Below are 15,337 nucleotides of genomic sequence, written 5' to 3' on the forward strand. Positions count from 1 at the left end.
GTATAATGAAATGTATATTGAATTACATATGTGAAAAATGGAATGTATATATAGGGAATTAAAATAAATATATGAGGAAAAAGGGAAAGGAATGAATATCTATTTAAAGATAAGGAACAAATATATATATGTTAAAATAGGCTAATAAATGTATCAATATATATTAATAGGTATTACGTCCACTCATAAATGTGAAAAATTAGCATTTTTTTTTATGTAACTGAAACATATTAAATAAACAAAAAGTTCAATACTCAACTTTTATTAAATGGGATATTCATTTTGACCTTACCTAAGAAATTTGCATGGAAAACTTTGTGCAATTAAAATGCTTTTGAATAATAACAATATCTAATAATGATAATTGAATGATAACACTACTGTATTCCATAATTATTAAGTGACTATAAGCAGAGGGCATCCAAAATTTTAATTCTAATTGTTGCTCATTGGTTATCTTAGTTAATTACGGTTGATTAGATTTTAACATCATGTTGTTGTTTTTAATCAAATTTCTATTTTGTTTTGGTGACACAACTTGTTTTGGTTATGAATGCATCAATACATTTGAATTAAACAAGAGGGACAACAAAGGTAAATACAAGTCCACTCTAATACAAGGAAGACATTGATGAAAGCAGCAACCAAATTAAAAGAGGAAAAAGTAGAGTGTAAAATATAGTTTTTAACTTCCAGCTGGAGATGAAGAGATGTCTAAAATGTGACCCCGGGACATCACAGGATCCCTCAGTCTTTGATCCCTCTCCTCTCCCTCGGGCTGATGTTACCCCGTGACCTGGCAAGGGACCAAAGAAGTTGACAATAATGGTTTCAAAAACAATAAACTTCAAAACCAAATCTGAACAAGGAAGGGCAAAGCACAGATTTTAAAATGACTGTCTCCATTGCCCTTGTGAGACTTTAGTGTCCCATAGATCTAACTTTGATTTATTTAAATGCTAAGCTTGTTTGAAATGTCTTGAGCTGTTTATTCTGGAAATGATTTGAGTTTCAGTCTTAAAAAGCTTTTAAGTTCAGCTTTCAACAGAATGTAAACAAGTCACATCCAGTGTGGCAGGTACTGTATATCTGTCCACACGGGCCTCCACAAATACTTTGCCTGTGTTTTAACCAGCTATCACTGTGGACACACACGTTTCAGTAGTAACACAGGACAGTCTGCCCACAGGAGAGTGATGGAGTGCTGATAGGAGACAGGTGATGCGGCATTATTGTGGGCTTCTGGAGCTGCAGATGACATGAGGAACACTGACCTTTATCACTGTCTGTGTGGGCAGGACCCTTTGTTTAACATATCATACGTACATTTGTTTCCATCCTAAAGAAACGTCACAGTTGATTCATGTTTGGCTAAGCCAGTCATTGAGGCGTCAGCTGTCTACTGAGGAATTCTCCCCGGAAATGCTGCTCTGCTTTTTGTCACACAGTTCAATCTTGTTTACATGATCAAATTTGGCTCCAATTCAATTTCCCATCATATCCTCCTCAGAGGCAAGAAGGAAACAGGAAGGGGAGCTTTGGATGATGAGCTAAACATGTTTAATGATTATTTAAAAACCAGGTCTTGGCTGGTTGCCATGGTGATGATATCGTAAGGATTGTCTCCCCTCCCTCCCTCACATGCCCCACCCCTCTCTGACACCTGCCTCTCCACAGGAACGAGTGGGAGCCCCCCGATAAAAAGGTAGACACCAGAAAGTACCGTGCCGAGCCCAAGAGCATCTTCGAGTACGAACCAGGGAAATCGTCGGTGCTGAAGCTGGAGAGAACGGTATGCTCGCCGCCCGCCTGCCTGCTCCTCTCTCCCTCTCTCCTTCCCTCCGTGCATGTCGTGTGAGCCCCAGCACTCTGCCGTCCACCCCCCATTCACATCTGGTGGCAGCGTCACTGAAAGCCCGAATCACCATATGCACCACATTCCTAAACGGTGTCCTGTTGCGGTGATAGATGATCTTGCTTGACAGCGGGGGATGTGGGGGGTGTCGCTTACATGGATATCCATTGTCATCCTGTGTTCAATTTAAGGTTAGTGGGTTGAATCGGTGTAAGAGGAACCCAAAACAAGGATGCGGTTTGTTTTCATGAAAATGTCGATAAGGCACTCGTGGGCGTCATTGAGGGCTGTTGTTGTAGCTGCAGCCCCGGTGCTGCATCTACTGACTCTTCCTCTCCTCTGGTCTCAAGTCTGAAATTCTCACAACTTACATTTTGAAGAAAATCATACAAATTTGAAAAATAACCACAGAGTGACACAAAATGTGACCATTAAGAGTTGTTTCCTGGTCAGGTGTCTCGCAGTAGCCAATCACGTTCTTCATGTCCTGTCAAGTTGGTTCTACTTCATCTTGAGACCTTAGAATGTTCGCTTGGGGGTACAGGTGGGAATTGCTACTGGGTTTGTTTATCGTCACAGTGGTGATGGTGCAGCTTAAAGGATAGGTTCACTGACTGGGGAATTCTTTGGACACCAACCTAACCAGAGGTTGAAATGACGGCACCAAAATATGGCAGCAAAAAGTATTGGTGGTTTCTCTCTTCATTTCAAATGCAACTGTCTTATTATATAAGCCACTCTTGTTGGCATTCCAGCTGTAATGGCTGATAGAAGCCCCATCATTTTGTTTAGATTCTCGTTGAACCTCTGATTCACGAATGCAATTTCTGTCTTCAGTTACAGCCGTCAAATGTGTAGATGAGTATTGGCTATTTTTGGGGGGCTCATCATTGTTTTTTATAGCAAATGCATTAGACAGCAGTCCCATTAAGCCAACATGTGGTGGATGTTTCTCTGTTGTTCAGCTTATATCGCACTGTAGGTAACAACTTTGATGACAATAATTCAAAGACCAAACCAAACCAAATAGGGACCTTTTAGCTCCAGTTCTGGATGAGGCTGCTTTTCCTCTAGGAACAAGCTTCACGCCTCCACATCGTGGGGAGTTCAATACCAGAACAAAGCAGCAGAAGATTATAGTTTTAAACAGGTTTTTAATACAAGTACTTCTATGAGTACGAAACCATTACCACTTTTCAGCTGTGCGCAGTTTTTGATGGTCAGTTTATGACGATTTCAAAATATATGTGTTTGTACTGCAGTGAAACTTGTGACCGTCACCCACGTACAAGCAAAACATACTGTGGAATGTTGTTCAAATAATGGTATATATGGAAAAAAAAACCTCAAAGTAACTTTATGTGTAATGACCATAGTACTCTGTGTCTGTGAGTACTCAAATTCAAGTACTTTTACACTACTTGGTTTGGGGAAAAAAATGGTTTCTGTGCATCCCTAGTTCTGAACTTACTGTAACTAGTAGTAATACATGTACAGTAGGAAAAAACTGATTTACTCCATAGCGATCCCTCCTCGTTACATTGTTTAATCAATATTTAAACCCAAAAGCGGTCTTTATTGATTGAGAGCAGAAATGCTGTCGCCTCCTCTTTCACTATTTTAAGTTTGTTAGGTGACTCAGCAGGCTAGTAATGCGACGGTGCCATGGCCTTTTCGTGCAAACATGAGCTCTCCATTCTCAGAGCTAAATAGTTCCTGAAAAAAGGCCTAATAACTGCAAAGGTTCCTGTGGTTGATAGCGGCTTATGTACATATGTAGCCGGCATCATCCAATATCTGCAAAACTATATAGATTTGTACTTTAGATGTGCATTTCATTTTAAGGCAAACTCATGTGAACAAAACCTCCACCACATATGGAATCACTTCACATATAAATGTGTCGCTTCTGTTTTTAGCATCGACGTTTCCAGGTTTACAAGCAATTTCAGTAAACTTACTCAAGTAGTTCATGAACAAATTTTGTAGTCCAGCGATGGGACCCAAGTACCTGATATAGCTGGATGCCTGTCTAATTCTTCTCAATGAGGTTTCATCATTGCACCACTGAAAGTGTGAACCTATCCTTTAATGATTCAGTTAAACTGATTTTGTTTCCTGGAATTGAACTCCAGATTGTCAGTGTTATTACATCCACCGTGTATATTCAGTGCTGTCTTATCTGTCTTCTCTTTTTCTTTCTCCTCCTCCTCTTGTTGCCATGCCCCTAGACTCAGGATGTAAGTCCGGAAGATGTAGATTTAGAGAATGAGCCGTGGTTTAAATTCTTTTCAGAGATGGAGTTTGACAAAGCGGTAAGTTGCTGTCTTCAAAATGGCGGTCCAATGTATGAAGTTGCATGTTATAACATTTAATAATGATTAAACAGTCCATGTCTGTCTCTGAGGTCTGCCCCAGACTGATATAGGAAGGACCCGTCGGCAGGCATGCATACGTTAATCTGCCGTACTTCCTATGAATGACTCAGCTTTTTATTTTCACTTCCTTTTTTGCATTATTTGCTGTATCCTTCTCAGAGGAAACGCCTATTTCTTTTGCAAAATCCATGCGCGCACAGTAGAACCGCTGTCACTCCTCATCATCACCTAATGCAATTTAAAGTGGAGAGTCCCCTGTTGGGTCAGAAATAGTCGACCTAGATCTAATTTTGCGCTTGTTCCAAAGTGTCTCTCTGCAATTTATTTGTGCTCGTAGTGCTGAGTGAGCACAGTCTGGCAAAGAACCATTGACCTTAGCAGAGGCTTTTGCCCACTGTCTCTATCTTTTTGTCTCTGCCAGCCATCCTGGTGTTGTTATTTAAAAGTGGCAACACATTTAGAGGTACCCCCTGCCAACCCGACCAGAGATTTGATCCAGCCAATTTGTCCTGAAGTCACTTGTCGCTTGAACACCAGTTGTAAATAAACCCTTGCTATAGTAATTGCAGCAGGGTGAGCTATTTACCAAAATACTTTAAGGGGTGCCATCATGTTGATGAAAGCCATAATGTCGAGACAATCCAGCCCGGGGGCTTTGGTTGGCTCCGGACAAGTGGTCGGCGACAAACAGATGTTGCTTCTTCCCTCTGCTACCACACCCAGGATCATGTGAGGTGGCACCACTGACTATGACATGAGATCATAGACGCAAGAGCCGAGGCTCCAGTGCCCATTGACACCAGGACCAGTTTGGTGGTGCATGTGGAGACGGCTGACCTGCTGGATGTTTGCCAGATGAGCTGGCTCCTGTTTAATGTCAAAGACACTTCTGAAGTTGCCTCTGGTATGCGCGCGATTTGACCTCAAGTCTCAACCAGACAAGTCGGCTCAACGGAGTTTGATTGACATATCAGGACTTATTTAATTTAGGGGGCGGCAAGATAAAGCTGGAGGTTCACAAAAACTAGAGCTATTCAGGTTGGGTGAAGACCTAACTTTCAGAGAAGTCAGCGCATTATTAAAGGCTGTTAATCGGTAAAAGATGGAAAGTCTGTGTCCGAGCTTGTGTCAGCTTCAGCGGTTAGAATGGGAGCTGAATATAATGCAGGGGTGGCCCCTGGCCCTGAATAATAATAAAACTGACTGCTCAAACACATAGAGTGACAGTCATGGCCAAACATAAGCTCACTGATACACACGGCGAGCTGGAGCTGGGATTCCACACATACATATGGTAGGAAGAACATTCGCCCCCCCCTCCCTGCTACCGACAGAGTGACTCCATGTGTTGAGCACATGCTGACGTGGGGGCCGCTGCCGCACTGTCTCAGCCCTGAGTTGCATGGACTCCCCCCCGCCCCCCTTCCCCAAGCCACCTGACATATTCTAAAGGAGGCAACTTTGTAAGCCTGCCAGATCATTGTGCTTTCATATTTAACCTCTGTTATACACTTAACCTTTACCTTTAAGCATTTAGTGCAGATGAGATAAGGGGCGTGCAGCTATAACAGGACCCTCACGCTGGGTTTGTTTTCAACATATCAACACAAATAAGGTGCTGGAAAGAATGAGATTCAGGTTACCGTGACCTACTCGTGATCACTATTTTGAATATGAAAGCAGCACACAGACATCTGAGTCGCCGCCACCTGTTAGGAAACAGGCACATGAAATTCTGCAAAAACATTGTCATCAGCATTCCAATGACTCATCGGTGCCTTGCAGTATTTAAAGTGGTCACTTTAAATTGTTAGCTGATTTGTCAACCCTTTAAAGGACAAACATCTTATATAACTTTTTGTGTTCACTACTTTGTCATTCATAATTTCAAACTTGAAATAAGTAAGTAATAACTTGAAATAATTCCCATATATGGAATTTATAATTGAGTCTTGCCTGTTTGCCATTGTCTAAGAACGATGCACACAGCTGTGACAAAACTAACCTTAATGACATAAAACTTTCTGAAGTCAGTTTGAAAGTTGGGATCTGCCTCTCCACTAACATAAAACCAGATTCATTGAGACATCAGTGCTACAGTATTTGCTCAAAAGTCCTCACCCTTAACTCTAATATGTCTTTAATACAGCTCTTTTTATGAAGTCTGCTTGGGCTATGATGAGATATTATTTTATAGTGAATAAAATGTCCTGTTCATATTTGTCATGAAAAGGGTCTTCATTCATATTTTTGCCATTTTCTCTCATTGTCACCGTACTTTTAAATTCCATAGAATCATCAAATTAGTTGATTTACACTTTTAAATTTGTTCAAATAACACAAATGTCAGACTGTTAATCATCTCTCTGGCAAATGAAAAAACTCCTCAATATGTAATTCAAACCCATTTTCAAAAACTACTGGGTTTATTAAGGACAGTATGGCATGCATTCCTCCTGTTGCTAGACACAGTCTTTTGAACAGCTGCAACAGCACACAAACAAACGCACATATCCATAGACACACGCAGTCTGCTCTTATACAAATCATACTTTAGTCCTGTGGCTGACAGGGCCTTTTATAATGTGCCAGCACAGGGATTTTGTTTAACTTTTACCATATAAGATTATATTTCTCATTCTTGCTATTATGAACCGCTGAATGGAAACCAAAGTCGGGGCGAAATCAGATTATTTCCCACATGAAATGCTTTCCTTGGCAATTGTTTCAGAGTACTATATCTTGTTGAGTAAATGGCTTCGATATAATGATAATTATATCTCTCATAATTATCATTCAGGACAGGATGAAACCAAAACAAGGACAAACAACCATAAACTGACGCTAATCGGGCAGTTTGTTAATAGAGCGGATGAAAATGCCTTTGCTCCTGATCGTCTTTCTAATGCGAGTTTCCTGTTTACTTTCAATTATGTGTGTGTGTATTTGAAAGCCCAATTATCCGGGGTGACAGACGCTGTCTTGTCCCCCTGTTGGAGCGGAGATTTGAGGCAGAGACTAGACGTGGCGGTGCAAGAAAGAGAATCCGGTTATTCATCAACGCAGGCATGTTCTCCGACATGGAACATTTGGCTTTATAAATAGATCAGAATATAGACCTGCCAGGCTGATGTTCTGTTCTTATAAAGATCGGCATTTATACCGGTGGGTTATTAATGATCGCTCTGCCCTGGCAACTAAGTGCAAAGGCATGTCGTGGCGAATGAGCTGACGAGAATGCTCCTTGTCTGGTCATCGTGGGGGAAGCGGAGACTTGGCCGCGCCATGTGGAAGTGGACGTGGTATTAACGGCTGGGCCGGGCTGGCTGGGATGGGGATTGTGCAATCGTATTTGCAAACAACACTTGTGCTCTTATTCATAGTGCCAGTGATATTTATAGCGTCTCTGACGTCCAAAAGGAGGAGAGCAACAGAAACAGTGTTCTAATATTAGTCACCTCTAAACTATTCCAGCTACAAGCGGGTGATTCCACGACCATTGGCAATACGAAATCCCAATTAACCCTATCTGTTTTCCCCTAACATTTGGTCACTCATTTTGTTGCATTTTTGTTTAACATGTCTTCTGTCATTCTCGTCTCTTTGACTCCTGCAGTGTGCCCTGAAATATTATTGAAAGTGTGTGACTGTGTAATTTGGCCTGCTTGCTCCACCAGCTGGTTAATTGTTCACCGGTCTGGTCCAGTGGTAATGAGAGTGAGTGACTCAATATCAGACAAAAGAGAATGGGAAACGGCAGTCCATTGGCTGAGCCTGTGACAGCCCCCTCCCCACATGGGCTCCCGCTGTCCAACGCCACTCCCCCCTATACTCCTCTCTCCACTGCCGCTTGTTTTCTCCCAACTTGCATGCAGGCCAAAACACACGCTCACTCCTTCATGCCAAGCCCAGTCCAGAGGCAGTGAGGACCTAGACCAGAGCATCGCCTGAGCAGCACAGAAGAGATCCAAAGACGGATCAGAGCTAATGCTCCTGCCTCTCTTCTAGCTTGAGGAGACCTTCCTGTGGATCTATCAATGACTTCTTTGTTTGGTTTGTTGCAGAGTGCCCCCTCTTTCAGCCCCTTGGAAACAGCTGCCGACCTGCAGCAGTAGTAAGTTAACCTCTTCTCTTCATCTACTTTTAAAATCCGGCTTCTTGTTATTGATGCTTCAGCTTACTGGTAGCATGTGATGGGGATATTGTCACCATGAGATCTCTCTATATCGCGCCCGCCTTCAGCGTGGGGACCCCTGTTTCCTGGGGAGCTCCTGTTAACACGGAAGAAAGCTACCAGAACAGTGTGCCCCCTGTTCATTATTGAGGGTGTTTTTAGATGGGGGTGGAGGGTTAACTGCTGTGGGAAGACGCGACTGCTATGTGGGCTTTTTTTAAAGACAACAACCTGTGTCACTTGGATATGGAGGGAATTCTGACAATAGAAACCAGCTGTTGCATAACTTAAAAACCGTTATGTCGTCCTGAGTAAACAGGAGCATCATTTAGGAGGGTAATAACTACCGTTGAGAAAGCTCAGGAGGCTATTTTTGTTTGTGTAGTAAAATACAGGGTATTTAAGAGCATGTTGACCACCCTGCTCTCCAGTCCAGTGAAAATAAACCTCTCCCTCCATTTTTGTTCCAAACTTTCCATCTGCTTGAGTCATTATTCCATCATGGCCAACAATGTGAAAGGAGCCTTTTCAAATCGAGCTTTGTGGGTTCATTGATTCATTGTTTTGATACAAGGCTGGCGGCTGATGACTTGAGTTCAAACTCACAAACCCAGACTCGTAAACTAACTTCAAAGGCACATGTGTTTCTGTCAGGATGTCGGCTTTCCTCTGGGGTGTGTGGACAACAATGGTTTGTTCAAAATGATTCAACCACTGATTCTCCGCATGGTTAGAATAGCACATACATGTGTAATCACACAAACCTCCTGCGGAGTCACTATTTCATCCAACCAGAAGCTGATGCTGCATATATTAATCTTATCTCCCAGAGACATCACGTGTCACCAAATGTCCTACCCATTTTGCACAATCGCTATATCTAGAATGGCTTCTTGAGAAGGAACCAGCACAGGTCCTAATGGCAGTCAGCACTCCACATATTTCCTAACCTCAATCAAAGGCCTCATTGTTGAGGTAGGAGGTCACCAGAGGAAAGTATTCATACATTAGTGCAAGCTTGTTAAATGATTGCTCAGGAAATGTGAAACACATTTTCCACACTCTTTGGAGTTTGCTCTTCACAACATGACTAAAACATCTAAGGTTTAATAACCTGAGCTCCACAGGTGCGTGCCTCACTCGAGGGAATGTTTGGAGAACCTTAAAAGTAATATCTGCTGTTAGACTCTCTGGAATTCTTGGGTATAACTTTGTCTCCTAACATCAGCTTCCAATTTGCACTTTTCCAATCTTCTGTTTCTGATTATTTATGTCTCCCCTCTTGTCTGTGAAGGCCGGAATCACCTAAAGAAATGTTTAATCGGAACCACATGGCAGCTGCTGCTCCGAAGTCTCAGCCACTGTTTGATAATAAAAACGTCATAGGCTTTGCTGGGAATTCTAATGCGTCTATGTTTTCTTTCCAAGTTCCTCAAGCAAGGCTGGACACCGTGAGGTGGACAAGGACGGGGGATCATCCTCGAGCGAGCCCTCGGCTACAGAATGCGATCGCCATGTTTACAAGAGCGTCCTGGAAGGTGGAGACATTCCCTTACAAGGTTTACGAGCACTAAACAAGCGTCATGGCAGCTCTTCCTCCTCTAAAGGTAAGAAACCAGCCTCTTGGCGGATGTGTTAAGGTGTTAGAACAGGGGTGTCAGGCAGTTTGAAACAAGTCCAAGTCCAAATGTATAACTCCTACTCATTAACAGAAAATGAAGGTTAAAGTACAGTGCTATGCCAACCTTTAACACTTATAACTCTACTATTTTTTGCGCTTAAAAAAAAAACAAAAAAAAAACGATGATACAGTAAGTATTCAAACTCATTTGGGCCACGCTGAACGATTTGCCGGGATGGATTTGGCCCCAAGGCCATGAGTTTGACATGTTTGTGTTGGACAGTAGTCCAGGTCAATAGGAGTTTCTCCCACTGAGACTGTAAAGAGACTCAAGGTGCACTGTTCAAAGTGGCACATGTTTCTGATGACCTATTTTGGGGCTCCATGCATTTTCCTCCTCACTGTATTGACCAGTCACCTGGCAACATTCATTACCACAACAGCTTTAATTCATTATTTACGCAATGGATGTGTTCATCAAACATGTGCCGGCCATCTGCTTTGCAAACGTCAGAGCAGAAAGGTGACTTCAGCGATGGAAGTTAACCTTGGGGGTTTTCTGCATCTCCAGTATCTAGGCAGACTTGGGGCAAGTGTCCACAATGTTCCAATCCCAAAGAATGAAAGGCCAGGGAGGGGATGACGAGATAAACAGTGCTGTGCTCTTCACCACCCAGCAGGACAGGGGTGAGATAAACAGGAGGGACTCAGAGGGTGGGCAGGCTCAAGGAAGTCAGCTGTCAGAGTCGGGTCAGGGGCTGGAATGCCCGAGCACATGGTCGGGGGGAGGAGAGAAGACAAGCCACAAGGAAGAGAAAACAGAGTCAGGGTCAGCGTGGACTTTTATGTTAGAGCTTAAATACTAAAGAAAATGATTCACAACTGTGCCTGTTAGCGAGTCAGATCTGTTTATTATGCTCCCATTGGGATCGACTTTGTAGTCATCAAGGAAGAAAATAAAAGACCGGGAAGCAAAATGTGGTCATGTGTCCCAGCCATGTGCTTTGGAAAAAAAGTTCTATGAATCCTTGTGTTTCAAAGAACGACTGGATCTCGGGGCCTTTTCACTGGCCGACATGATTATCCTGCACTTTTGAGATGCGCCAGGCCGAAATGAGCGAACTTCCCCAGTGTGTGCTTGTTTGGCTGATATCACTGTGACAGATGGGTCACTCATGCAGCACTAGTGTCACGCAGCATGTGAAAGTGTTGTGTCATTTCCTGCTTCCATCTGGCGCGTGATCACTCCACCCATGCAAGCCACAAGAGTTTTGACAGTCATATATTAGCTGGCAGCTTGAGTCATGTTTTATTTACAACTGCGTGTATTTATAGCCGTTCTGCACATCGTTTATTCCCTTTGTAGCTTATTTTACTTCTAAGAGATGACAGAACCTTGGACGAAAGGTGGTCATGGCTGACATATGGAAAGGAGATCCTATAAAAAAATTCTTCGAACCTCACTTGGCATTTCATGACTTTTTTGTGTCACTGTTTTTTTTTTGTTTCTCCTGATAAATTATTATGTAATGTGGTACACAAGATTAACATTTACTTTTATATTCCGCACATCTCTCATGGCACATGCTGGGCTGTTGCTTGATGTCTGCAGCATCAAGTTTCCTCAAGTCTCCTCATCTTAAATCAATAAATTTATCTCTTTAGAAATGTGCCTAATTCTGTAAAAGTGTGTTTGTGTGTGACCATTGTTATCTAATATGTTGTTTATTCTGTTGTCCTGCATGCCTACCAGTGGATTATAAAGGTGGGAATGACTGTATGATTTCACCCTGCTCCTCTGTAAATAGTCGATCGGGTCTTGCCAGTAATGCAATAGGTAACCAGTGTAAGAATAAGAAGCCTCTTTCTGCTGCCAAAGCCTGCATACCGCAGATCCTTCCCTCTAAATTCAAGCCCAAGCTTCTGCCACCCGGTGGTGATTCTCAGGAATGCAGGAACAGACCGGTTAGGCACCCGAAGGCCCACAGCTGTGAAGCTCTGTACACATGTGGTCCAGACTGCGCTGGAGCCGAGGGGCAGCACTTAGATTCAACTTGTGCTCCTGACTGTATCCACCATGACTCTGCGGCTTTTAGAAGGAGCATTTCTGAGTTCTCAAACCTCTACCGGGTCATGCACCACATCCAGCGGCCCAGCTCCGTCGGCTGCAGCCCCCAAGGAAGCGTCCGCAACTTGGCATCTCTGTTTGAGGGAGCAAAGGGCGAGAGGGATGGAAGGTCAGAGGCCGAGGAAGAGGGCAACATTCCACGGGATGCTGTGTCATCGCGGGTCAGTGAGTTTGAAATGATCATCCAGCGATCCAGTTCAGCACCGAGTCGATCCTCCTCGCTGCCCACGCTCAACTCCAGCCACAGTCCGAATCACAGCCCTTCCCACCTTTGCATGGTGTCAGCAGTGTCGGCAGAGTCGCTCCTGACGACAGATTCAGCACAAATGAACGGATGCACCCTGGTGGAGTCGGACAGCAAGCACGCAGTGGAGGTGGCCTCTTCACCAGGCAGCAAATCTGAGGAGGAAGAAGTGCCCTCAGGGAATGGACTCCATGTGAGAAGTGAGTCGCCCCCTGTTTCTGAAGTCAGTTGTGAGGTTGAGCAAACGCTGAGGAACAGCTCACCTGAACTGAGACAGCCGTTTCTTGATGGACCGAGGAGTCTTTCTTCTCTGATGCCACAGCACAACCATCACCACCTCCTGCACCACCTGAACCATCACCTCCACCTTAAACCTAGCAAATGCAAAGGCTCCTGTCCTGCCTCCTACACACGCTTCACTACCATTCTCAGGCACGAAAGGCAGAAGGCAACAACGCAACCGGAACAGCCTCCTCCGACTGGGAGGAAAACAACATTGCCAGGAAACCTTCTCCTCATGGGGCCTGCTCCCTTCAGGTTACGAAAGAACCTGCAGCCTCCCCAGTCACGAAGGACTGTGTTAGCCACCAGGGTAACCCAGAGACCTGACTCGATCTCTAGTGAACCTCGACCTCTGATACCCCAGCGCCAGTCTTCCCTGGAGATCCTGGAGCGAATGAATAACGGGGACGAAGACCACGCTTACCAGCTGACTAACGGTCAGAGCTTGGACGCCAACGGGAACCTTCTGCAGCCGCTGGCAGTTCCGTGCAGAGGTGGCTATTTCCATCCTTACCAACTTCTCTGTCCTTCTGTGGTCACTCATTCATCCCGACTTTGTCTTCACCTTGTTTTCCTCACAAAGAGACGTCGCCACCGTCCATCTCGTTTCTGTGTGGTTTTTGTGAAAGTGAGAAGGAGGTCTCCATCTCATTCTGTGTGATGTTTGACGCTCCTCCATTTCACTGTGAAATAAGTGTGGCCCCCCCGAAAAGCCTTCTAGACACCTCCATGAGAGGTTGAGGCAGTTTTTGGTAATGTATATTGTCTCATGTAGACGTCCGGTTTGAGTTGTATGCAAGCGTGTGAGACCGTGCGTAAGCATTATAGCAGGCGACAGGTCAGCGGAGGTTATTACACCTCAGTGATGTCACGGCTCGGTTAAACTTAAACCTCTGTAATGTTTATGCTTCTTGTCCTTGACCTTGCATACACTTCCTCAAATTGATGTTTTCTCAAAAGAGTCTTGGCATTTTCTATTTTTATGTGGAGGCCTGTTACGACCGTCATTTTATTTTCACGATACGTTTTAAGCGAAGCAGAGGAGTAAAGCAGGGTTATTAGACATATTAGCCGCTTCAGATTCAAACATGAGTATTATTTTTTATTGTTTTTTTTTGGCCAAGACACACAAGGTTGCATACCTCTTTCTTTCATGAACACACATTGTTCATCCTGTGTTCAGTATTTATTTTGCATGCACTGATTCTTATTGGTTGGAATGTGTTGCTTGCCGCAGACTTGCCTTTAGACGCATGTGTTTGTGGTCATTTGTGGTTTTCTTTTTGGAATCAATGACCTGATTTCAGTTTGATCTCGATTGGTCTCGATTGATCATGTGCCTCAAAATGTCGGTGAGGAATTGTATTTGCAGTCTCATCATCAGTTGTGTTTCTATCGCAGACTCTTCCCCCGCTCCCGGTGACGGCCCGGACGAGGTGTTGAAGCGACGACATGGAGACAAAGAGGTAATTTTTTGCCATTGGTTAAAGGTGTAGCCTGTGAAAGCTGAAAAGTCATGAACAAAATTACTCTCAGTGCTTTAAACTGTCGAAATATTTTGGGCTAAAACTTTGTTTCTTGTTGTGCAGCCAGGTATTATCAATCTAGCTGATATCAGCTCAGCTTCCCAGACACCCCTGAACAATAGCCTCTGTTTTGGCCGCCATTTAAACTTTCAGTGGCTTCTAAATATGAGCCAACCCATGATGATATAACTCAATTGCAAAAGCACGTGAACCACATTACTCCTCAGAACCCTGAGAGAGTTTTTTTTAAACAAACTGACTTCTTAAGTGAGCGACTGCACCTTAGGTTGCCACTGTAGTCCCACCAAAAAAACACTATCTGGGCAGGAATAACAGTCTGTTTTCGTGCCAGAAAATCTTGGAGGAGCAGCGGCGGCTGAAGCGGGAACAGGAAGAGGCTGACACGGCGTCAAGACGACACACTGGCATTGTCCCAACTCGCCACCAGTTCATCACCAATGAGCGCTTCGGAGATCTGCTCAACATCACAGATAACACAGAGAAGAGGAAATCAGGCTTGGAGGTACAATAGCAGGCTGTGCCCTGTCCAGTGCGAAGGAAGAATGTTTTGCTCTGTCTGTAACTATAGACCTGACTTCATTTCCCCTTGAAGGTTTCCTTCCACTTTAGTTGCGTATTCAAAATCTAAATTATGCCAGTGGCCTTCTTCATATTTCCAATTCAGTTCGGAAGTAAAAAAAAAAAAACGTAAAGACTGTTTTCGAACTGATTTTTTTTTGTCCCTACAGAAAACTCCAGCAATGGCACGCTTTGACTTCCGTGCAGAATCACTGAAGTATGTTTTTATTTTTGAGATAAAATCATGACAGTATATCATATGAATTCTGCAATGATATTTAATAATCTATGTGTGCATTACCATTGATGTTGCTTCACTTTATAAAGTTTCTGGTGCATCTTTTCAGGGAGCTACCATTTCAGAAGGGAGATATCGTGTACATCATTCGACAGGTGGATCAGAACTGGTATGAAGGAGAACATCATGGCAGAGTAGGCATCTTCCCTCGGAGCTACGTGGAGGTTCGTCAATGTTTAAACCAAGCCTACGTTTTTGATGTGACAGTTTGGTGGAGGGAGAATGAGGGAACTGGATGAACTCTGAATCAGT

At 43.7% G+C, this 15,337-nt stretch overlaps 1 protein-coding gene across 3 annotated transcripts in view; it reads left to right on the plus strand.

The window, feature by feature from the left end:
• Positions 1-15,337, plus strand: part of LOC128764590 (sorbin and SH3 domain-containing protein 1) — a 39,696-nt gene that overhangs the window by 18,059 nt on the left and 6,300 nt on the right. For 2 of the 3 annotated variants that reach the window (XM_053874489.1, XM_053874490.1), the window contains exons 14-22: positions 1,678-1,792; positions 4,087-4,170; positions 8,298-8,347; positions 9,836-10,014; positions 11,782-13,176; positions 14,084-14,148; positions 14,561-14,731; positions 14,958-15,004; positions 15,135-15,249. In XM_053874489.1, the coding sequence (XP_053730464.1) occupies positions 1,678-1,792; positions 4,087-4,170; positions 8,298-8,347; positions 9,836-10,014; positions 11,782-13,176; positions 14,084-14,148; positions 14,561-14,731; positions 14,958-15,004; positions 15,135-15,249 (2,221 nt within the window). The remainder of the gene's footprint in view (positions 1-1,677; positions 1,793-4,086; positions 4,171-8,297; positions 8,348-9,835; positions 10,015-11,781; positions 13,177-14,083; positions 14,149-14,560; positions 14,732-14,957; positions 15,005-15,134; positions 15,250-15,337) is intronic. The other variant, XM_053874491.1, reaches the window with a different exon arrangement.

This window comes from Synchiropus splendidus, chromosome 9 (assembly GCF_027744825.2).
Source record: "Synchiropus splendidus isolate RoL2022-P1 chromosome 9, RoL_Sspl_1.0, whole genome shotgun sequence".
In the NCBI taxonomy this organism is placed as follows: Eukaryota; Metazoa; Chordata; class Actinopteri; order Syngnathiformes; family Callionymidae; genus Synchiropus; species Synchiropus splendidus.